This window comes from Cnephaeus nilssonii (assembly GCF_951640355.1).
Source record: "Cnephaeus nilssonii genome assembly, chromosome: 7".
In the NCBI taxonomy this organism is placed as follows: Eukaryota; Metazoa; Chordata; class Mammalia; order Chiroptera; family Vespertilionidae; genus Cnephaeus; species Cnephaeus nilssonii.
In genome coordinates this window covers 72,724,871-72,749,227 of record NC_137078.1, presented here as the reverse complement: position 1 = coordinate 72,749,227, position 24,357 = coordinate 72,724,871, and the positions used below count along the sequence as shown (strand labels likewise).

The window sequence follows — 24,357 nt, the reverse complement described above, 5'->3', positions numbered from 1 at the left end:
GGAAGCAGCCCTCGAGGCAGGAGGAACCCCAGGAGCTCCCAAGAGGAAGGGAGCAATCAGAGAGGTGGAAGAAGGACCCTTTGCACTTCACCAGACGAAGGGGAGAGCAATTTCAGTGCCTGGTGGGAATGATTGGCGGGGGCTAGGAGCCACATGTCCAACAACTGCACAGAGTACCTGTATCTTGTTGCTTTTTAAAGGGGCCCTGAGGCAAGCTGCGTTACACCCAAACCCAGCCTACGATGGTGCATTAAAGAAAATTAGGCCATGCCGAAACCGGTTTGGCTCAGTGGATAGAGCGTCGGTCTGCAGACTGAAGGGTCCCAGGTTCGATTCCGGTCAAGGGCATGTACATTGGCTGCAGGCACATCCCTGGTGGGGGGTGTGCAGGAGGCAGCTGGTCGATGATTCTCTCTCATTGATGTTTCTAGCTCTCTATCCCTCTCCCTTCCTCTCTGTAAAAAATCAATAAAATATATTTTAAAAAAAGAAAAGAAAAGAAAATTAGGCCATAGCAGATTTGGCTCAGTGGATAGAGCGTTGGCTTGAGGACTGAAGGATCCCGGGTTCCATTCTGGTCAAGGGCCCAAGCCCAGGTTGCGGGCTCCATCCCCAGTGGGGTGTGTACAGGAAGCAGCCAGCCGATTAATGATGCTCTCTCATCATTGATGTTTCTATCTCTCTCTCCTTCTCCCTTTCTCTCGGGAATCAATAACAATATATTTTAAAACAAAGAAGAAGAAGAAAGAAAATTAGCTCAGTGGATGAAATAATTCACTAAGCTACGTACCCTCCTGGGTATGCTTTAGGTAGGAGATCTGGGAGACACCCATAATTGAATCAAGTTGCTGTAATCCAATCCAATCGAGGGCCACCCTGGAAGTGGCAATAACTAGAGCTGTGCCGAGCTGTGTGGGCCATTACTTCCAGGGAGAGGCAGCTGGGGGAGGCCAGGAGCCCTGGCTCAGCACAACCACCCCCTGCAAGTGTCCGGCCCAGCTGACAGCCTGCTCTGGTCAGTCTCCACCTGGAGGACAGGCCCTCCCTCCCTACCTCCCTCCCCGCTTCTTTTTTATAAAACTCTGCACAGATTTGCTCCTTGTTTTAGGCATGAGAAGGTGCCCAGAGAGGCGATTTGAAAAAATAAAACACGGCTTCTCAGTGCCTTCTGGTTTGAATGGATTTCAATGAAAATGAGTTGGAAGGTTTCTCCCCTTAGGCCCAAGAGTAGCCCAAGCTGGGGATGGGAGGAGGCAGGGAAAGGGAGCAGCTGCTACACCTCGAGCTTTAGGTGCTGTGAGCAGGTGGCTCTGCCTGCAACCCAAAATATGGTGCTGGTACCCGCTAACCTGGGGGCTTCACACCTCCGCAAAAGCACCTGGGTCTCAGCGACTCTCTTGTGTTTGGGCCCAGGCGGCAGGAAGGGCAGGGCCTCAACCTGGTAGGTGCACCCCTTATTTCATGCTGAGGGGTTTCCACCTGCGGTTGTGGCGGAGAGCGGGGTTCCTGAGTACCAGGGGGGGAGGGGAGGGAGAAAAAGGGAGGTCCCCCAGTCCTTCTCCCAAGGAAACGTCCCCCTCCCCCCACCCACACACGCACACACTCAGTTAAGTCACAGTGAACAAGCCAATGAAGACCTCTGGTTCCTTCAAGAAGTAAATAAGTACAATTATCCAACACTTACAGCCACAAACTCGACCTTCATGGCGCTTACAGTCTAGTGGAGGAGACATAGGATAGTAAATAAAGGAATGAAAATAGGAAGCAGCACGTCTAAGTCCTGGTGACTGGCGCTCCGGAGAAAACGAAGCAGGGGAGCCAGCGGGGGAGAGCAGGCGGTCGGGGGCGGCCTCCCTGGGCCCGGGAGGGCCTGAAGGACGTGTCTGCGGCCCAGAGCACTGGTTATGTCCGCGGCGCCGGGAGGGGAAGCCTCTACCTTTGGCGGTTTCTGAAGTCAGCATGTGCTTTACCCTTCCTTGCTAGGTGCCTGGGTCCCAGCGGCTCCGCCTTCGCCCGTGTCACCCACGCTCTGCACCCTCCGCTCCGGGCCACATGGCCTCTGGAGGCTGCAGACCCGAGGCCCACGGCCGGAGCAGGAGCCTGGACGTGAGCGGAATCCCACAGGAGCAGCCCCTGTGGCTGGTGAAGGTGCCCAGATACCTGTCGCGGCAGTGGGCTGGTGCTCCCGGGAGCGGGGCCGTGGGGAAGCTGCAGATGGCCCCGAGCCCGGACAGCCCGAGTTGTCCTTTACTTTGGACGGGGAGCTCACCCGCGTTCAGGACCCTGCGGGGCGACCCGCGCCGCTCCGCGCTCCCAGGGAGCACCAGGTGCTCCCGCAGCGGGTGGGAGGGCCGGCCCTGGAGGGGGCCGTGGTACAGCGACCGGAAGGCAGGCCTGCGGCCGGTGAACGCCACCGGAGACCGGAGAGAATGCAAACAGAGCGGTCTCTCGGACGGCCCGCACCGTGCAGATCCTGGACACGCCCGTCACGACCAATTACAAACCTGTGGCCAATCATCGGTGCCACGTGGACTATGAGAAGAGAAAGAAAGAGGGTGGAAAGAGAGTGCGGGCTGACACAGACCAGGTGTCAGCCTTGCTCTTCGCTGCCTTTGGGAAACACCAGCATTACTGCGTGAAGGACTTGGTGGGCATCACTCTGCAGCCTGTGCTGTGCCTGAAGGAAATCTTGCTCGAAATAGCTGTTCGGGTTGTACAAGGGCCCCACAAAAACTCATGGAAGCGGAAGGCAGAGTACTGGCATTATCCGGCAGCAGCCAAGGGGGAGGGAGCCGGCCTTCACCCTGGGAAGGCAGCCCCACCTAAGAGCCTTCTTCTTCTCGTCCCCGCCACGTCTTGCAAGTCTGTGTTTGAGTTCGTTTTTCTTTCCACGATTCAGGAGACAATATGCGGGTGACAACCTCCCAACACCAAAACTGAGGCGGTAAGGCGGTGAGTTGGAAGGGGTAGGGGACTGAATATCTTTTTGTTTTTAAGTATTCACTTTAGATTGTAAAACAGGGAAATAAAAAAGAGGCAAAATGAGAAAACATGTTCTTTCTTTTCGTTCCTTAGAGTTCTCAGTTTATTCATCCTCTCGTGAAATATCTGCACAGTCACCACGGATCAAGTCCCTGGAGAATCTCTACTCCTGTTGGCCAATCCCCACCTCACTTTTGTCAGCACCAACGTTGGCCTTTGCGGTCCCCCTGCCTTTCTGTGTTCTGTGTTCCTTTCTCCGTGTTTTTTGTTTGTTTGTTTGTTTGTTTATATATATTTTATTGATTTTTTACAGAGAGGAAGGGAGAGGGACAGAGAGTTAGAAATATCAATGAGAGAGAAACATCGATCAGCTGCCTCCTGCACACTCCCCACTGGGGATGTGCCCGCAACCAAGGTACATGCCCTTGACTGGAATCGAACCTGGGACCCTTCAGTCTGCAGGCCAACGCTCTATCCACTGAGCCAAACCAGTCAGGGCTGTTTTGTTTTGTTTTGTTTTTGAAGTCTTCTCATATAGGTCAAGTCTTCCAAGTCCATGTTTGGGTTCATTCTTCTTTGAATAACGCAAGGAATCATAAATCATGCCTAAGCCACTTGTCTTGACACCACCAAAATGGGTCCTGAGTCCAACCCAAAGATGGCATCTGGTGTAATCTTGTACGTTTAGGCTAGGTTTCCCCAAATGCTGTCTTAGGTAGTGTTACCTTCCCAGGGCAAAGGACGTCAATGACCATTTGTTCCCACTGAAGTTGTCTGTTGGACATGAACTTCCCGGTCTGCATAGTTACCGTGTCCTTCATGATGGCCTCTGATCTTCAAGCGGCCAGGGAGGAAAAGATGAGAAAATATTTTCTGGAGACTGTTGGCCTTTGCTATATCCTCCCAGAGTTCCGCTAATCTAAGTGAAAGCACAGGAGTAGCACAGCCAGGAACAAACAGAAATGTCACCAGGAACTCTGGACTGGTGTGGGCCAAGGTGGGGCTTTGTGGGCCATACATGGGCAGGTGGGGTAGTTGTGTGTGTGTGTGTGTAGGTGGGGAACCAAAGTTCTATATTCTAAAATTACTGAAGAACAACGTTGTTTTTCAAACGCTCAAAATGTGTCACCTTTTCGTATGCAGATACATTCATGAAAAAAAAAAATTAAGAGAGTGAGGTCATTAAAACTTGCCAGCTAACAGGCTGGGGAGGATGGTATCTGGTCAATCAATGACAACAAGCTATCAGTGGTTCTCAACCTTGCTAATGCCGCGACCCTTTAATACAGTTCCTCGTGTTGTGGTTACCCCCAACCATAAAATTATTTTCGTTGCTACTTCATAACTGTAATTTTGCTACTGTTAATGAATCATAATGTAAATATCTGTGTTTTCCGATGGTCTTAGGCGACCCTGCTAGCGGTTCTCAACCTGTGGTCTTAGGCGACCCTGCTAGCGGTTCTCAACCTGTGGGTCGCGACCCACAGGTTGAGAACCACTGCTGTAGAGCCTAAGACCATCGGAAAACACAGATATTTACATTACGATTCATAACAGTAGCAAAATTACAGTTATGAAGTAGCAACGAAAATAATTTTATGGTTGGGGTCACCACAACATGAGGAACTGTATTAAAGGGTCGAGGCGTTAGAAAGGTTGAGAACCACTGGGCTAGATTAAAGACCTTTCCTTTTCTTCAAGTGAGTTATGCGAATTTATCTTACATTTGGATCCCCAATTGTTGCCTAAAATTTCTTTTGAAGAGATTCTACTCTGGTAACAAGCACTGAAATAAAAATTTACACTCATAATAGCAACAACAATAATAATAATGGCTAACCTTTATGTGCTTGCTGTACACCAGATGCTGTGTACACTAGATTTATAGGGGATGACATCATTTATTAGATAATTTATTAAATAATTTTTTTCTCTCAGCAACCCACGAGGGAGATGTGGATTCTCTCTTCTGCTCTCCCACCCCACCCTTCAAAGGCTGTGAGGAATGAGGGATTAAAGAAAGGTTTGGGTTTTTACTCTTTTTTAAAAGATGTCTAGCCCTGGCTGGTTTGGCTCAGTGGATAGAGCATTGGCCTGTGGACTGGAGGGTCCCGAGTTTGATTCTAGTCAGGGCACATGCCCGGGTTGTGGGCTTGATCTCCAGTAAGGGGCGTGCAGGAGGCAGCCAATCAATGATTCTCTCTCATCATTGAGGTTTCTATCTCTATTTCCCTCTCCCTTCCTCTCTGAAATCAATAAAAATATATTTAAAAAAAATTAAAAGATGTCTACACGCTGTCAACTGGGGAAACCAATGATACTGGAATTAGGGGAAGTCAGAGAAGTCCTTGAAGGTAAGCGGGCTGGGGTCTTTAGTCAGGTTGGTGTGGATGAGTTGGCAAAGATATTTTTCACGAGCAGAGGACAGAAAAAAAGTATCAGTACAGAGGCAGGCAGGCTGGCAGATTTGGTAGCAGGAAGAAGAGGGCTTACCTTTCTGGTTCCCTTGTTCTTTGAATAAACTATGGGGCAGCCCTAGCCGTCCTCTCTCTTCCCATTGTATACTGCTGAGTGAGATCAATCCATGACAGAAATACTAAATCTTAATAGCATTTACTGCTGCCACACACGTTCTAAATAATCTCAATGTCTCTGCCAAATTTTCTACCTGAAACATCCAATTTAATTTGTCCCACACCTGGTATAAAACCTTAAGTGATTCTTTTTTAAAAAAATATAATATATATATTTTTTATTGATTTCAGAGAGGTAGGGGGAGGGAGAGAGAGATGGAAACATTAATGATGAGAGAGAATAGTGGATTGGCTTCCTCCTGCACGTCCCCTATTGGGGACTGAACCCACAACCCGGACCTCTACCCTTGACTGAAATCCAACCTGGGACCCTTCAGTGCATAGGCCAATGCTCTACCCACTGAGCCAAACCAGCTAGTGACCTTAATTGATTCTTTATTCACTATCTTAATTCCCAGACCTCTACCTATTTTTCTAGGCCAGTGGTCGGCAAACCGCGGCTTGCGAGCCACATGCGGCTCTTTGGCCCCTTGAGTGTGGCTCTTCCACAAAATACCACGTACCCTAATTAAGTTAATAACAATGTGCCTACCTACATAGTTTAAGTTTTAAAAATTTGGCTCTCAAAAGAAATTTCAATCGTTGTACTGTTGATATTTGTCTCTGTTGACTAATGAGTTTGCCGACCACTGCTCTAGGCCATCCATACTCTATCCTGCCATTAAACCTACCAGACCTGAGGCCCTGAACCTAAATGTCCCCTATACCTGGGCTCCTGAGCATTAAAGAGAAAAAATCAGCATGATATAGAAAAATGTTAGTTACATGCAAACAAGTGGTTAGAATAAAATGGAACTTGGAGACATTGTAGAAAATAGGTCTAGGCAAAGTACCGAAAATTAGGAGTCACCAGAGATTCGGGAATTACCGAAAAATCGGTACAGCGGTCTGGTAGGGTTAATGAGCACCTTTTATGACATCTGAGCTCCAATTATTTGTAGGGGATGAATATTGGGATCTCATTGATATTCTCCCAAATGATAATTCTTATTGGAATTTCAGAATGCTCCAAGTGACATATAGAGTGCTGGCCACGCTTGGCTCACTCCCAGCGAGGACAGGCATTTCCAGTCCACCCGCAGAGGCACATGGAGGAGTAGTGAGCAGGCCAGCCTTTATACATCAGGTTGCCTGGCACAGGACCAGCACCCAATGAATGCTTTTTAAATGAATGAATGGCTAAATGCAGGGACATTTACTAAATATATCCATCCAATTAGACTGTCAAAGACAATTCATGGTTGAATTCAAGTCCATTTTAATGGATAAGTGAAGCTCTGGAAATTTTAAGAGCAACTGAGTGAAGTGGCTCCAAGGACTTTATGGCTGGAAGGTTAACAATATTTGAAATGAAATGAATATCAGGATTATACAAATTTATTTTGAGGGTTGCAATTCATTTAACTAGCACACTATAACTAAATTAAGCAAAGCTTGGCTCTGTTTCCCAAACATAGAGAGGTGCTAAAAATTATATTCAGGCCTTAGCCAGTTTGGCTCTGTGGTTAGAGCATCAGCCAGGTTCGAAACCTTAACAGTCCCAGGTTCGAAACCAGTCAAGGGCACGTAACTCAGTTACAGGCTTGATCGCCAGCCCCAGTCAGGGTGTGTGTAGAAGGCAACCAATTGATGTGTCTCTCTCACATGATGTTTCTCTCTCTATGTCTCTCTCCCTCCCTTCCTCTCCCTCTAAAAATCAATGGAATAAATATCCTTGGTTGAGGATTAACAAAAAAAAATTATATTCAGAACTGATGGCGAAGGAGATTGAATGGCTGGAAGAGACGACCAGCTAGCTGGTACCACCAACACTACCTTCTATACACTATTTTCCTCTCCTTATACCATGAAAAAAGTAACTTATTCTATGCTTATTTATTATTTTCTCCACTTAGACTCTTTGAAATAAGCCATGGTTGTCCTTGATGTTCGGGAGAAAGAATTACAGTCAGAATCCCTGATGGTGAAGGGGCCAAACATAAGGAGCTGATCAGAGATGACAGGAGCTGCCCCTGAGGGGTGATTTAGAAGCAGGACAGCCCGGTCCGCAGGACGTTACTCATTTCCAACGCTGAAGAGCAGTATGCAGGCAAAGGGCAGATGGGAAAGAGATCAAAAGTAAAAATGACCATCTTAGTCACTGGAGGGTGACATTTCCCAGATGCAGGAAATAGGGACAGTGGGATTTGAGAAAAGTAACGCCCTCCGTGAGAGCGGTGAGCCATTCCAGGGCTTAGGCATTAATCTGACAAGGTGTAGCCTAAATGAAGATTTCAAAAAGAACTTTCCTATTTAAGAAGAAATGTTAAGTTAGGAGCAAGGCTTGATAAATTGCTTGAGCTGTTTGTGGATGAATCTGAAAGTATGTTTTGGTGTTCCAGGCGGGCCAGGTTAGCTGGAGGAGTCAGAGGAGGGTAAGGAAAACGGTAGGTCCTTATGCTCCGTAATCTACCCATGTGGACTGACCAAATTAGTTGCTTAGTGGTAGATCATTAAAATAAAGGCATAGCCCTAGCCGGTTTGGCTGAGTGGATAGAATGCCAGCCTTCAGACTGAAGGATCCCAGGTTCGATTCCGGTTAGGGCACATGCCCAGGTTTCGGGCTCGATCCCCAGTAGGGGGCATGCAGGAAGCAGCCAATCAATGATTCTCTCTCATCATTGATGTTTCTCTCTCTCTCTCCCTTTCCCTTCCTCTCTGAAATCAATACAAATATATTGAAAATAATAAAAAATAAATAAAAGCACATTCATTGGGGTGCAGTGGCCCCTCTAAAATAGTGACCTCCTCTGTCTCCACCCCCAAGTTTTCCCACTGCTCAATCTTTTTTATCCCCTTGCCCTTCCTCAGCTTGTTTTCAGAAGCAGACACCTGCTCCTTATTGAACTCCATCGAATGTCTCTGAAAAAATATCAGAGCCCCATCTTAAGGGTTCCATAGAGAAGCTGGGAGTGGGCGCTTGGATTCTGTTGGTTCACTCCTACCTATGGTACCAGGACCAAAAATGGGGCTTATTAATCACAGGACCAACAGCTTATTACTTATAGAGTAAATTGTTCTAGTACCAGAAACATTTTCAGTGAGGAGTTGCTGACAAGTGCACGGTTATTTTTATATTGTGGAACATATTCACCACCCCTAAGGCAGGGTGATCAGAGGCCGCTTTAATGACGCCACTTGTCATTGCCTGACTATTCTTATAGTATGAGCCCTCTTCTTGTCTAGTTCCTTTACTTCCCTTAATTGCTAACCCAGGAAACGCTGTAAGCATCAGTACTTTACAGGACATCCCAGGTCCCATCTTGACTGCCATGACCAAGATTCCAAATTAGCCAACCACTAGGAAGCCCGGGTTCTATTTTTAAAAGTTGTATAAAGCAGCAATTCCCAAACCTGGAACTCAGATGCTTAGTCAGGCCTTCTCACAGAAATACTGACTCACAGCCTCCTGAGGTGGAACCCAAGATAGCTCTATTTTTAGCAAGCTATAGAGTTGATTCTGATGCCCAGCCACATTTGGGAACTACTGATACAGGTTCAGATTAGGGTATGAATTGCGTGTGTTGGCATTCCATACCACCATTTTCAGGATATACACTAGATACGGTGAAGATTATTTCAGGGACAATTTAATTTACGCCAGTATTTCTAATTTAATCATTGTTGCACTAGGATAATTGAACCATTATCCTACTCTAGCACAGGAATTTCTCAACCTGTTTTTAATTGTTTATATATAAGAGACTCATACCAGATGGCCTTCATCAAGTTGTATATTCCCATGCCAAAGCATTTCTAAAGCTTGTTGGAAGCTTTAGAATAAGATCATTTAAAAGCCATTTGTGCTGCTTGTCCCCATTAGTTTTCATTTGTGGTCATCAACCATATCGTCATGAGTGATGTCAGATAGCCATTTGTTATTTCCTTGGGCCATTAGATGTGCATTTCCTTTTTCTTTTTCTCTTTTTTTAGATGTGCATTTTCAAGTCTCCTCAATTTTACTTCCTACTTCAATCAATTTATTGGTAAAAATATTTGTATTCAGTGGATGCAGCCCTCTAGCAAAAGTGTCACCTAAGATTTTGTTTCTTTTTCTTAACCTTATGCAAAAATCCTATAGAGCAGTAATTCTCCAACTTTAATACACATAATAGTTACCTAAAAGGGGAAGGAGGAGCTATTACAAATGCAAATCCTTTGTCCCCACACCTACAGACTAAGTTTAAGACGTGGCATGAGGCCCAGATACCCGCAATTTTACAAATCCCCCCAAATAAGTATGTACACTGACATTTTTGTGCACTAAATACTAAGGTACTATTTACATTCTAGTACTCGCTTTGAGTAATTCTGATATGGTGGTCTGCAAACCACACTCTGCGAAACAAGAATCCTATATAATAAAAGGCTAATATGCAAACTGACCAAACGGTGGAACAACCAGTCGCTATGACGGACACTGATCACCAGGGGGCAGACGCTCAATGCAGGAGCTGCCCCCTGATGGTCAGTGCGCTCCCACAGGGGGAGTGCCACTCAGCCAGAAGCCCTGAGCTGGACTCACGGCTGGAAAGCGCAGCAGCGGTGGCGGGAGCCTCTCCCACCTCTGTAGCAGAGCTAAGCATGTCTGACTGCTGGCTTAGGCCCGCTCCCCCAGGACATCCCCTGAGGGCTCCCGGACTGCAAGAGCGCACAGGCCAGACTGAGGGACCCCAGCCGTGTGCACGTTGGAATGACGAGAGAGGGGAGGGTCGATAAGATTGGGGTAGCAACAATGGAGGTGGTGAAGCATGATTGGATTCTGGATATAATTTGAAAGTAGAACAGACAGATTTGCTGATGGATTGACTTGGGGGTGGGAGAGAAAGGAGTCAGAGATGACTCCAAGATTTTGGGCCTAAGCAACTTGAAGAGTGGGGTTTCCATTTTACTGCGAGGAAGACAAGGCTGAAAAGCAGGTCTGGAAGGGTGAGAGGGGAGCCCCCAGGCGGGAGCAGCGGGGCACTGGGCTGCCGAGCCAGGGCTGGGGTCGGAAGGAGAAAGGGATCCCGGGGCCACTCGGGCGGCAGATTTCCAATGCTCTGGTCTGAGGTGAGCAAAGGTGAGTTACGTGACTGCTTTAGGGAACCTGGAAGGATCCGCCCTCCATAGCCAAATTGTGGGCGCCACTTCTAGGGGAGGGGGTCATCGCTCCTGGGGCTCCCAATGTAGGGCTTCAAGTCCTTCAATCCCACGCCCACTCCAGCTCTCTGATCTCCATCTTCCCGCTGACCCAGGGTGCACCCCCGAACCCCAGTCCAGAGATGACTGCGAAGACGCGCCCAGGCTCACAGGCTCACCGGCTGCGCAGCCACAGGTCACCAGGGCCCAGGCCGGGGAGGAGCCTATTGTAAGCATGTACTGTATGTAGTATTTATGAAACAAAAACATGTTGATTTAGCTCCTATGTTTGGAAAGAGCTGAGGATAATTTTGTTGGTGAGAATGCAGATTGCTGTAGACACTGTGGAAAGCAGAATGGAGTTACCTCAAAAAGTTAAAAGTGGAACTGCCTTATGACTCAGTGGTTCTACTTCTGGAAATATATCCGAAGAAACCTGAAACACTAATTCTTAAGAATATATGCACCCCTATGTTCATTGCAGCATTATTTACAGTAACAACAACAACAAAAAAAAAACCATAAGGCTGTGTTAAATTTACGCAATGGACTGCTACTCGGCTGTAGAAAAAAGGAAATCTTTCTTACCCTGTTCAACAGCATAGATCAATCTGGAGAGCATCAAGTGAAATAATCCAGTCAGACAAAGACAAGTACCATTTGATTTCACTCATATGTTGAATCTAATGAGCAAAATAAACAAACAAACAAAATAGAAACAGACTCACAGATAGAGAACAGACTGACAGCTGTCAGAGGGGAAGGAGGTTGTGGGGCTAGGTGAGAAAGATGAGGGGATTAAGCAAAACATCCACACACACAAAACTCACAGACAATAGCATGGTGATTATCAGAGGGGCCTGAGGGTGGGGAGAGTTAGGAGGGTATAGGGGTGATAAATGGTGATGGAAGGAGACTTGGCTTGGGTGGTGAACACACAATACAGATGATGTATTATAGAATTGTACATCTGATACCTACATAATTTTGTTAACCAACATCACCCCAATAAATTCAATAAAAAAGAAATTTTAAATGTCAGCAGACAAGATTTAATTTAGATTTGTAAGTTCTATTATGCTTGTTCCAAAAAGCACTATCTCATCTATAATCATTCAACATTACTCTTCAAAAAAAAATGGCTAATGAAGAAATAATGCAACATAGTTGTAAATGAGCTTGAACCTGTGAGGAAGAGGCTTGATTTCTGAATTTAGGTCCAAGTTGTTTTAGCACCACTCAAGAAAAGGCATAAAGGTTTTTTGACATTACCAAGGAATATTATGGACAGTAATAAAAACTTTAGCCTAAATGATGGATGTTTCATTCTTTTAACCTTTTGCACTCGGATGTCGAGTGTGACTCGACATGGTTAGCATCGGTAGCAAAGGGTTAGCGAGTGCAAAGGGTTAAGGCAGTGATGGGCAACCTTTTGAGCGTGGTGTGTCAAACTTCGCCAAAAAACTGAGCATAACTCGGGTAGTGTGTCACTTTGAGGAAAAAACTAACTCCAAGACACTAGTCGCAAATGTTTCATCCTCAGGAGCAGCAAATGTTTCATCCTCGGCATGCAGCCGTGTGTCATCAGAAATGGCTACGCGTGTCAGTGCTGACACGCACAGGTTCACCATCACTGTTTTAAGGGAATATGTGGAACTTACAAAATGTCACATTCCAGCCCTAGCCCGTTTGACTCAGGCTTACGGACAGACAGAAAGGTCCCAGGTTCAATTCTGGTCAAGGGCACATGCCTGCACTAGTAGCCCTGCGCACGAATCCGTGCACCAGTAACTCTCTGTGGGGCCTGGCTACTCTGCACCCACTGCCCAGAGGCCCATCTGTGGCCAGGCGCGGAATGCTTGCCTCGTTGCCGCAGTGACAAAGCAAGCATTCCATCAGGCCGCTCACACTGCCTGCTCTCAGTGGCCATCCCCCCGGGACTGGGGGACTCCAGTGGGGCTGAGAGGACTGGGCGCCACCATCTTATGGCTATGGGCGCTTCCATCTTTGTGATGGAGTGATGATTAATTTGCATATCACCCTTTTATTAGATAGGCTTTTTTTTTTTTTAATGTCACATTCCAAAGCAAAGTTGCTATGCAGAAAAATTTGCTCTTTTCAACTTGATTAATGCTGCCTATGTTGTCATATAGAAAATTCCAGGCACTCCTAGGAGGTAAACCTGTGTCAATTTCTTGAAAGTTACAAGATATTATGACACCCTACTTTACTAAAATCAAATATAGATGACACTCCCGTTAGATACTACTTGAACTATGCTTACCTTATGTAAACATGTCAATGAAAAAGAACAGGAATGTAAGCGTGCAAATGTTTTATTTACATACTTATTTAAATACTTATTTTCCTCAATGGAATGCTTATTGTAATACAGAATACAACTGCTTTTTCCCCCTCTCAATTAGTATCTTGTTAAATTTTGTTTTCATGTTTACATACATAGGAAAACATCTTTATAACAAGTTTTATAATTAAAGAGGAGACTCTGGGATTCAGTAACACTGCTGTGCCCATTAAAAGTGCCAGCAAATGGATATAAATATTACTGAAATTCATACTACATCTTAAACACATTTTCCCTTGCATGTTATTAGGATTGGAAGAAAAAATGGTGATACTGCAGAAACGTGATATATTATTACATATAAACATATTTTATACTCACACATACATAAATGTATAATTTGTTATAAAAATAAAACAATCAGGGATGGTAAATGTAGCCTTCACTGATTCCTTGATTATTTAATTTATGCTTACTTTCGATGCTCTACGCTCTATTACTTATGATTTAATGATTTCTGTGATCTTTTCTGTAAGAAGTTTATTATCACTTCCAGAACATGATTGGGATTATCTTTTTATGGAAATCTACTCTTTCCAAATTCATTCTAATTCTTGGATTTCTCCTCACCATGAAATCTCTATTTAATAAAGACTTATTTAATATCTAAGGCTTTCTCATATTCATAAGGTGAATATTACATATGAATTTTTTGATGCACAATAAGATTTGACTTCTGGGAAAATGCTTTCCCACATTTGTTACATTCATAGGGCTTTTCTCCTGTGTGAGTTATCTGATGTCTAAGGAGATGAGACTTCTTGATGAAGGCTTTGCCACATTCAATACATCCATAAGGTTTTTCTCCTGTGTGAATTCTTTGATGCGTAACAAGCACAGATGTGTTGCCAAAGGCTTTGCCGCATACAATACAATGGTAGGGTTTCTCTCCTGTATGAAATCTAGAATGTTTATAAAGGGATGAACTATACCTGAAGGTTTTCCCACATTCCTTACATTCAAATGAGTTCTCCAGTGTATGAGATTTCACATGTTGAGTAAAGGAGGAGTTCCACGTGAATGATTTCCCACACTGACTACATTCATAAGGTTTCTCTCCAGTGTGAAGTCTCTGGTGGACCATGAGCTGTGTTTTATGCATAAAAGCTTTCCCACAATCAATGCATACAAAGGGTCTCTCTCCATTATGAATTTTCTGGTGAGTTGCAAGGTGTGCCTTCCTGCTATAGGCTTTCCCACAGTCATTGCATTCAAAGGGTTTTTTTCTTGTATGATTTTTTTCATGTCTAATTAAATGAAAGTTCTTCTTGAAGGCTTTCCCACAGTCCTTGCATTCATAAGGGTTTTCTCTGTTATAACATCTATTATAATTCAGTAAATCTAAAGTAGGTTGCAAAGTCTTCCCATGTGATTTGCATTTATATGATATTTTTCTTGCATTTATATGATTTTTTCCAATATGATCTGTGCTCATATTATAATTATGGAGTCTCTCCATACTCAGTATTTTACTGAACGTGAACAAAACTGAATTCAAAAAATTGTCTTCGCTTTCCTGGTGCTTCTCTGATTCATCAATAAATGGGCAGTCAGCTTCTAAAAATGAGTACAATGAAACATTACTAGTTAATTTTTTCTATCAACAGTTATAGAAAGAAACTTTTATGACTTCAAACTTAATCTCTCATTTTGAAATAAATCCTATATTTGCCTTGCTCCTGAGCTTTAAGAATAAAACTCTAAAAAGGAAATGGGAGATGAATGACAGTAATGAGAACAGATGGCTTGACTTGTGACTTGTGGAAAAACAGTAAAATAGGCGTAAGGTTCAGTGAGTAGGATACAAAGGAAACCAAAGGTTGCTCAACAAGGGTGCCTTGTTAGCTCACAGAATGAAGAGAGACATTGCGGAGATTGGATTAATGGAAAGGGGAACAAGAAACAAGTGGGTTAAAGGAAAATATCAGAGGAAAAACTAGATTTGGAGGACGCTGATCAGAATCAGATCTTCACTACCTAATTTCTAGATTACCCTATTAGGATAGCTCTGTATTTCCCTCATTCACATCTCTTTTTCCTCTTAATCACCTGGCACAATGTCAGTTCCCTTCAGGAATATTCTTATATCTCCAGTCCTCTAACCCCAGTCAAACTACAACTGAGAGATATCTGTAGACAGGGTTCCAACTTAACTACAGCTAGGATTCATTCTCCCATATACTTACTTGTAAGCACAGGAACACAAATATCCAACAGGACATTCAAGGGCAAGTTATCTTTAGCCCAAGCATAGATTCTGTCTGCATGCTATCATTTTTATTCTGGCTGGATTTCTATATATGAAAACTATCTGTCATATTTGTATTTGACAAGAACTGTTTTTACATCCTATTTCAATCTAACAAACTAATCCCCAGAAAGCTGCCTTTGTCCTGAAGTCACCCCATAAATCCCAAATCCATTGCTCCATTTTATAAAAGAAGAAAAAGACAAAAACAGAAAGAGGGGGTTATAATCCCGTTTCTGAGATTCCTTCCATGTGGAGTTTTAGCACAAAACCCTTAGCCTCTTGTTCCATGCCTTATCTTCCTCTATGGAGCTAGACTGAGTAGTAAGCTATTGATATTAATACACATGTCTTTATAGAATGGTTCTAAGTATGGATTGCTGGAAGCTAATTCCAGTATGTCATAATAAATGCAAGAAGTCCTCAAAAGGTTGATGGGCTTCTATATTCAGCAGGGCTAAATCATATTGTCTGCTGGAATAGCCAAAAGCATTTCCCTAAACCTGAAAATCTGCATATATTACTGCCTGCTACTGGAACAGCCAAAGGCAGTTCCTCCAACCTGACAATGCCTACTGTATACCAAGCCTTTCCTTTGATATGTGTATCTGCTATGCCTTAGGGCAATTTGTGTTAATAAAAAGCTAGGGGTCCAGAGATTCAGAGAGAACTTGGTTACTATAGCTAAGTCTCCTCTGGCTCCCTCATGTATTCCAAATTTATATTTCTAGTCTCTATTAATTTACACACAGTCCCTTCTCCAGATTCCTGAACCCTTCTAGATGCTGAGAAACACCCCGGCAATGGGTATTGGGTTTCTGTTTTCTCTCACTTTAAGCAATGGGAAGCAGCATGCTGTGTTATCTCAATCAACAATAACCAACTGAAATTTCCAGGGTAATTAGCCTGATGAACAAACTATGCAATATAATGAGTTCACTCATGGTATCTAAGCATATATTCTTCTAGTCCTCAACAAAGACCTTCTGTTCCAAGGATTTTACTTTCTTTAAAATGTTTTTATTGATTTGAGAGAGAGAGAAGGGAGAGGGTAGAGAGATAAGAACACTGATGATGAGAAAAACATCAATGGGCTGCCTCCTGTATGCCCCCTTCTGGCTATCGAGCCCACAACTCAGGCATGTGCCCTGACCAGGAATTGAACCAGCGACCTCTTGGTTCAAGGATTGACACTCAATGGCTGAACCACACTGACAGGGCTGTTCCAAGGATTCTAGACTCTAAATAACTACAATCTTTTGCTTATGCTCCTTCCCCACCGTAACTTGCCCCACTTCATCCACTCTCAGCCTATCTAGTACGTAGATATTTTTAGGGAGGAGCCATTGTTCCATGACTTCAAAAAGAGACTCCTCCAATCCTTGCATACTTTAAACTTTTAAGCTCCATTTCTCTGAATGTCTCAGATAGTCACTGCTGCTTCCTAAATCATGCATTTTGATAATGAACTAGAAAAAAACTGCAATGTTATGCACTGAACAAATGTTCCACACTCAACTTATATTTTACATGGCTATGTTTTGCCTTTTCAACTACAATTTACATACCTGGAAAAAGGTAATAGGCTTTTTTTCTTTCTTTCTTTGAATGTTTCTCAGGAAATAACAAAAAGCCTTCTTGAAAGAATAATAAATATTCCAATAATGCCTGACTTTACAACAATGAATTAATGAAATGTTCACTAAATACCCATTATGTGCTCAACAATGGTATAAAGGAAAAACTGATATAGGTCTTTCTCTTCAGGGTGTTATCATAAGAAAACATGCCTTAGAAGCCATAGGGCTTTTCAGGATTAATATTATCCCTATCTTATAAATAAAATTGTGCTACAAAGTAATTAGGCTAGACAGTGACTGGTGGAGTAAGTCTTCAAAAATCCACACAATCTGACTACCCTCTAAGACAAGCATGTCAAACTTGCGGCTCACAACGAATATTTTTGTGGCCCAGCCAATATAATGGTAGGAAACATTTTAATATAAATTTCATAACTAAATTTTTACAATATCCTGTTATACATAACTAAAGGCCCGTTGCATGAAGATTCGTGCACTAGGCCTTCCTTCACCTGGCTGCCGGCATCGGTTTTCCTCCGGCACCCAGGACCCAGGCCTTCGCTCTGGCCATCGCCTTCCATCTTCGCTGACTCCGGCCGGAGTCTGCAGGCTTCTCACCAACTCTGGCTGGAGTCTGCAGTCTTTGCTTCGCTCCGGCCGGAGCGCCGCTCCTGTAGCTCCCTCCGCCCCCCACCCTTCCCCCTCATACCCGGTGTCCTGCCCCACCCAGCAGCTCCGCGCCTGGAGCGGCTGGGCCGTTGCCATCTTTGTCCTGCTAATTTGCATATTCCCTCCTGATTGGCTGGTGGGCGTCACAGAGATACAGTCAATTTACATATTTCTCTTTTATTAGTGTAGATTATTAATAATGAATTACAACATTCGCTAATGACTGATTACTATAATCGTGTTGCATTCATTTCCCTTATGCACCTTACGCACATGTGCACCATTTCTCTCCACTAATACTAGCAGCGCATATTTTAGCAGCAGATTGCCACGTCATTAGTCTTGTACTGACTTGTTTGGTGTGCAAAACAGGAAATATTTCACTTTCAGAGAAGAAGAAAAATAGGTTTATTTGCATTACGCTTATTAATTTGTGCAGTTATTCAGTGTCTGGTAAGTTAATGTTCAAGAAAAAATATTAATTTTTATTAAAATGTTCTATTATTTTATGTTAACAATTACTCATTTATTTCAGCCCTTTGTATTCATGTCTCTATCGAAATAAACCTACTTTTCTATGAAAATTGAAGCTTTTTTTTTTTTTTTTGTGGCCCACATAAACTTAAACCTTATTTGGCCCATGTTAGCCTTTGAGTTTGACATGCTTGCTCTAATAATTAGATGTATAGAAAAGATCTGCAATCATGTTGGGGAGGGAAGGAGAATGAGGATTTTAGGAATTAAGAGACCAAAGCAAGGATTTAGAAGCAGGCAGTGTGAGAAGCCAGAGTAGAGAGGAGAGGGCCATCCTTTGTACAAGAGCTGAGCAAAGAGAAAGAACAGCTATGTGGGGAGAGTGAAAGTGAAAGTGTCATTTGGGGACCTGATGATGTTATGTCAAGTGTTCCCAGTCACTTCCAAACGTGTGTGGCTTCTAAGAGATACTTCCTGAAAAATGTTTCAAAGGTGCCTGTCCCTCACTGACCAATTCCAAAGACTCCCACCTACCTGGTTTTCTCTCACTCACCTGGGTAGCTCCAATGTGGGTTCTCTCCCTCCACCACCTGCAGCTCTTGTCCTTGCTCCACCTTGAAGATCACTTTTGTTTTGGTAACTGGACCCCCTGTTCATGGGAAACAACACAGAACTGGGAACAAGGTGATAGGGACAAACAACTACCTCACAACTCAGGTCTGCCTCCTTGAGTCTCAGGGCCTGTAAAGGATGACAAACAGCCTTTAGAACAGAAAGACTCTCCTCCTCCATTTGGGAGGTAGAAGCATAAACACACTGACGCCCAAACAGGATGACAAATCTTTGATCACTAAAACTCAGGGCCAAACCTACTAAAGCTTCAGAATGTTCACAGCTTTCACAAGTCTTCAGGAAGGGCACTACTAATGCATTCTGAATTACAATGAGAAGTTACCACCCACTGTCCTTACCCACTGAGATGAGGTTTCTAAAGTTCTCCAACATCACATCCCAATATAAGGTTCTCTGATCACAGTCAAGCAGCTGCCACTCCTCTGAGGTGAAGTCCACAGCCACATCCTGGAATGTCACTGATCCCTGTAATAGCACATTGATCTTCAAACTAAAGTGTGAATCACGTGGGACTTCAAAGAGAATGTCAGCTTCTTACAGTCCTATCATGTTCACTGTTGAATTTCCAGAAAGTTATATATGATAACTACTGCATGTTTGATTCAAAAATAGACTGTGATAAAAACAAAAATCATACTTAAAATATTCAACTAGTGCCAGGACAATTCAATGAGGAAAAGTATAGTCTTTTGAACAGATGTTGTTGGGACAACTAGATATACACAGGCAAAAGAATGAAGTTGGATAACTCTTCCACACACACCTCACATCATATACAAAAATAAACTAAAATGGGTGAGAGACTTAAATGTAAGAGCTAAAACTAAAATTCTTAGAAGAAAACATAGGAGTAAATCTTTGTGAACTTGGATTAGCCAATGGTTTCTTAAATATGACAGAAAAAGTATAAGTGACAAAAGAAAAAATAGATAAGCTGGAATTCATCAAAATTTTAAAAGGACAACATCAAGAAAATGAAAAGACAACACAGAATGGGAGGAAATATTTACAAACTATATATCTGATGAGAGATTTGTATCTAGAATATAAAAAGAACTCTTATAATGCAACAATAAAGAGATAACCCAATTTAAAAATAGGCAAAGGATTTGAGCAGACATTTCTACAAAGACATATATAATCCATAAGCACATGAAAAGATGCTCAACATCATTAGTCATCAGTAAAATGCAAATCAAAACCACAATGAGGTATCACTTCACACCCACTAGAATGGCTAAAATTAAAGACAGACAATGACAGGTGTTAGCAAGGATGTGAAGAAACTGGAACTCTCATACATTGCTGGTGGGATTGTAAAATTGTGCAGCAACTAAGGAAAACAGCTTGGCAGTTCCTCAAAATGTTAAACATAGAGTTACCATATGATCCAACAATTCCTCATAGGCATATACCCAAGAGAATTAAAAATACATGCCCACACAAAAACCTGTGCACAACTGTTCAAGCAGAATTATTAAGAATAAAAAGTGAAATCAATATGGCTACTCATCAATTAATGGATTGATAAACAATACTGCATCATGTGCAAAAAGCTATCTATAAAATAGAGGAAAATATTGTGTGAGGTGAAAGAAGTTAGTTACAAATTATCACATATTATATGATTCCATTTGTATAAAATGTTCAGAATAGGTAAATCCATAGTAAAAGTACGTAACTAGCCTATATGTGTAGGTTTGTGTAAGTACACTGTATCATGTTCACACAATGACAAAATCGCCTAATGGTGCATTTCTCAGTCGTAAGTGATGCATGACTATAAAGTTAAACAGATTAATCCATACTTTCCTATATGACAGAATAGTCAATAAGAAAATATGATGAAAAATATCTATACTATTCTCAATAGCCACATCTATATATATAAAAGCCAAGCGACTGGAATGACTGGAACGACCTGTCGCTATGATGTGCACTGTGGCCAGCCAACCTCCTGTGGGCCCCCTCCCCCCAATTGGAGGCAGGGTTGGCCAGCCGACCTCCTGCAGGCCCTCTCCCAGGCCAGCCCCGCCCCCAATTGGCCCCACCCCCACCCCGATCAGGGCAGGCTGACAAGACCCCACCCATGCACGCATTCGTGCACCAGGCCTCTAGTGTAAGAATAAACATTACAGCCCGGTCAGCGTGGCTCAGTGGTTGAGCGTCAACCTATGAACCAGGAGGTCACAGTTTGATTCCCAGTCAGGAAACATGCCCAGGTTGAGGGCTCGATCCCCAGTGTGGGGTGTGCAGGAGGCATCTGATCAATGATTCTCTCTTATCATTGATAATTCTATCCCTCTCTCTCTCCCTCTTCCTTCCTCTCTAAATAAAAAAAATATATTTATCTTTAAAAAAGAATAAACATTACAAAAAATGTACAAGAATTACAATAAAACTATAAAACTGTAATGAAGAAGTTATAAGAAAATTTAAATAAATGAAGGACTCATTATTGAAAAGTCATTCTCTCCAAAGTAATCTAAAAGTGTAATGCAATCACAATAAAAATACTTAACACACACTCTTCTAGGGACTTTGACAACCTGATTTTAAAATGCACAAGAGAAAATGATCAAGAATAGCTGGGAACCCTGAAAAAGGTATAAGGATACCTTTTACTTATTTTTCTGCATAAACATTAAAAGGGTTTATATAGAGCTGCTTGGCACTGTGTTCTCTGTTTACTCTAGGGAATATTCTAAGGCATAGGAAATCTGATGTTGTATTTTTTCATAGGTTCTTGCTATGAATGTTTTTAGTATTATCTCTATGAAGGCCCATTAGAAGATACTTTCTTCAAAGAACTGTGCCAGGAAAAACTTTATTTATCTGGGGAACTATTTTGCTTTATCCTCACAGACAATGCCAATACTTTAACTGGTTGGTTACCCATTTTCTATGACGGCCAGAAATATTAAGCACACAAATGCAGCTCAAATTTACTCCAACTATGTGCAAACCCTGTGACCTGAATATCAACTTATCTATTTTCTAAATTTCTTTATGGACCTAATCTATTCAATCTATGTTTTCCCTGCCTATACATTTCCTTTTTATATGGATTTTTGAGAGACTTAAATGACTGAATAAAGGAATTTCTTACCTGGAAGTTAATCATTTTCTGCAACTCTTGCACAGAGATCTATGAAAGTAAAAATTAGGAAGTAAATAGAAGGACATGAAAAACCAGGACTGCAATGTAGAACCCTGCTCTATCAGAATGGAAGCACCCACACTGCAGCCTCAGAGAATGCCACCTACTGGGAGAATGTTTCTAGCAAGTCAGAAAAGCCCCTATTTTATAAGCACCGATGTCTACTTGTGATTCTGTTATGAATATATGGATGTGATACATTCCTACTGAACAGCAAGTTGTTAACCTTTGAACCAGTGGCATGTTTTACCCCAAAAATTTATCTTAAGAAAATAATAATAAATGAGTTAAAAGACTAACTAAAAACCTGGTCTCTGATGCTCAGTATCTCTGGAAGTCATTCCTTCTAGTGATTCTCTGGTGTCCACTCTGAAGTTGGTGTAAGAGATCTCAAATTAGGTTGGCTTTTTGAGAAGGCTAGAGCCAATGACCCAGGAACTTTTTTTTTTTTAAGCAGTTTGACTCCAAATCTGTTTCTGTTTAGACTCCAAACTGTTTCTGCTTCTCTCTCTTTCTCCCCACCTCCACCCCCTCTGGAAACTTGCCATCTCCTATGAACGCAGTGTGGGTTTTTTTTTTAATTCTAACCAGTACAGCTGGGGCCCTAGGAAGACTAAAATGTGCAAGAGGGGTTCACAGCTTTATTTATATAATCTTCACTGGAAGATATATAGATTCACCTAGTGCCCCTTAAAAAATGCCAGCAAATCGAAATATACTCAATATTCACTGCTCAAATATTTCAAAAGAAGAATAAATCCAACTCTTTGTGTGTGTGTGTGTGTGTGTGTGTGTGTGTGTGTGTGTGTTTTGCAGGGTGCTATCTTCTAAAAAAAAGAATGCAATTTGGAGAAAACTCATCTGGATTTAAATCTCAGTTCTTCCACTTACTAAGCTGTATGAGTCTAGCCAAGTAACTTCACCTCTCTCAGCTTTAGTTAATGCATGCCGTAACATGAAGATAAGTTACTTCAGGTGATGGTTGTGAGAATACCTTAAGAAGAGAATACACAGTTTCTCCAGAAATGCTTTCTTCCCAAATCCCCTGAACAGGTTTAACATTTCCTACTGCAGGCTCTGATAGGGCCAACGGTGCTCTTGTAACCAAGAAAGGTAGTTTGATCTACACAGTGACCTTTACCAACGAAGGCAGGAATGCAAACTAAGCTTGCCCCTGCCCCTGCCCCTGCCCCAGCCGGGATGTAGGAACCCACTGAGAGGCCGCCGGAGCCCTGCGCTAGCTTTCTCTGAACTACTCCAGAGCTGGGAGGAACACACACGCCAAGTGACCGCAGGTGCGGATTGCTGAGTGTACCTTTGGTTGGGTAAGCCAATAACCCAGCGCCTTTCTCCCCGCCCTCCCTTAGTCCCGCAGTCATACCCGTCAGCCTTTCCCCGCTACGCTCCCAGCTCCGGCTCGCTCCAAGTCCTCCATCAGTTTACAGAGATCTCCCAGAGACTCGGCGAGCAACACCCACTGTCACTCACGCTACACAGACTCGAAAATTATGCGGAAGTAACAGCCCACCTAGAGTTCCCAGGATCCCCCGCGGTGTAGGCCATCCATCCGAGACTACATTTCCCATAAGGCACGTGGAGCTAGTTTCCGGAAAACCTCAGATATTTCCACCTCACTTGGGGGTAAATTCCAGGGTTGCTATCTCTGGGGCCGCCTTGAGAGCCATGCTCATTTTTAAAAGTGTGGGGGTCACTCTGGCTGCCAGTATAACTCGATGTCCTGACCCCAGGATAGTATCAGGGTGCCTGATCAAGCGGGGACCCTAGGTGGTCGCTTGGTCCTCTAAGTTCTTGTCACCTGTTGGTTACCTCCCTTGGCTTTGGCTGTTTTCCTGGACATGGGTAGAGTCCACATCTCAAAATGGGGTCAGTTATGCTGACTCCATGCTCTCCACAAAAAAGCAGGTGTACATATCATTTTTATTAAAAAATATAGACATCAGAATTTTTATTTATTTATTTATTTATTTATTATTTTTACAGAGAGGAAGAGAGAGGCGGAGGGAGAGAGAGTTAGGAACATCGATGAAAGAGAAACACCGATTCAGCTGCCTCCTGCACACTCTCTACTGGGGATGTGCCCACAACCAAGGTACATGCCCTTGACTGGAATTGAACCTGGGACCCTTCAGTCTGCAGGCCGACGCTCTATCCACTGAGCCAAACCAGTTAGGGCCAGAGTTTTTAAATACCGGTACTGGAAAATCTAAATCAGCAGTATGCTAAGAGAATAATTTACCCTGACTCAAATTTGGTTTCTTCTAGCAATGCAGTAGCTTAGATCAGGGGAATGAAGAGGACCCAACAAAGAAGATTGAGAATGAATAATCTGTGAGATAGATGGAAAAGTAGGGGAGTTAGGATCTGAAAAATCAAGGGAAGAAAATGTTCCAAGAAGAAGGGAGTGATCCGCTGAGTTAAATGCTACTGATAGGTCAACTAGGATGAGAACTAAGAATTGATCATTGAATTTA

General features: G+C 43.1%; 2 protein-coding genes across 2 annotated transcripts in view; one reads left to right on the top strand and one right to left on the bottom strand.

Annotated features, from left to right (window-relative positions):
- RIMS3 (regulating synaptic membrane exocytosis 3) overlaps positions 1–24,357 on the top strand; it is a 273,736-nt gene that overhangs the window by 42,709 nt on the left and 206,670 nt on the right. The window lies entirely within an intron of this gene.
- Positions 12,816–23,374, bottom strand: ZNF684 (zinc finger protein 684). Its single transcript, XM_079776661.1, has 5 exons — positions 23,247–23,374; positions 21,815–21,853; positions 19,044–19,170; positions 18,626–18,721; positions 12,816–14,658 (listed from the first exon to the last, which is right to left on the bottom strand). Exons 2-5 carry the CDS (start codon positions 21,827–21,829, stop codon positions 13,739–13,741), a joined length of 1,158 nt encoding a protein of 385 aa, XP_079632787.1. The 5' UTR covers positions 21,830–21,853; positions 23,247–23,374; the 3' UTR covers positions 12,816–13,738.

Excerpts from the sequence above, each read along its gene's own strand:
- ZNF684 (XM_079776661.1), bottom strand. Across the intron at positions 18,722-19,043 it reads TAGAAACCTCATCTCAGTGG|GGGGTCCAGTTACCAAAACA; the intron begins GTAAGGACAGTG and ends TCCCATGAACAG. Across the intron at positions 14,659-18,625 it reads CCCACATTGGAGCTACCCAG|AAGCTGACTGCCCATTTATT; the intron begins GTGAGTGAGAGA and ends ACTCATTTTTAG.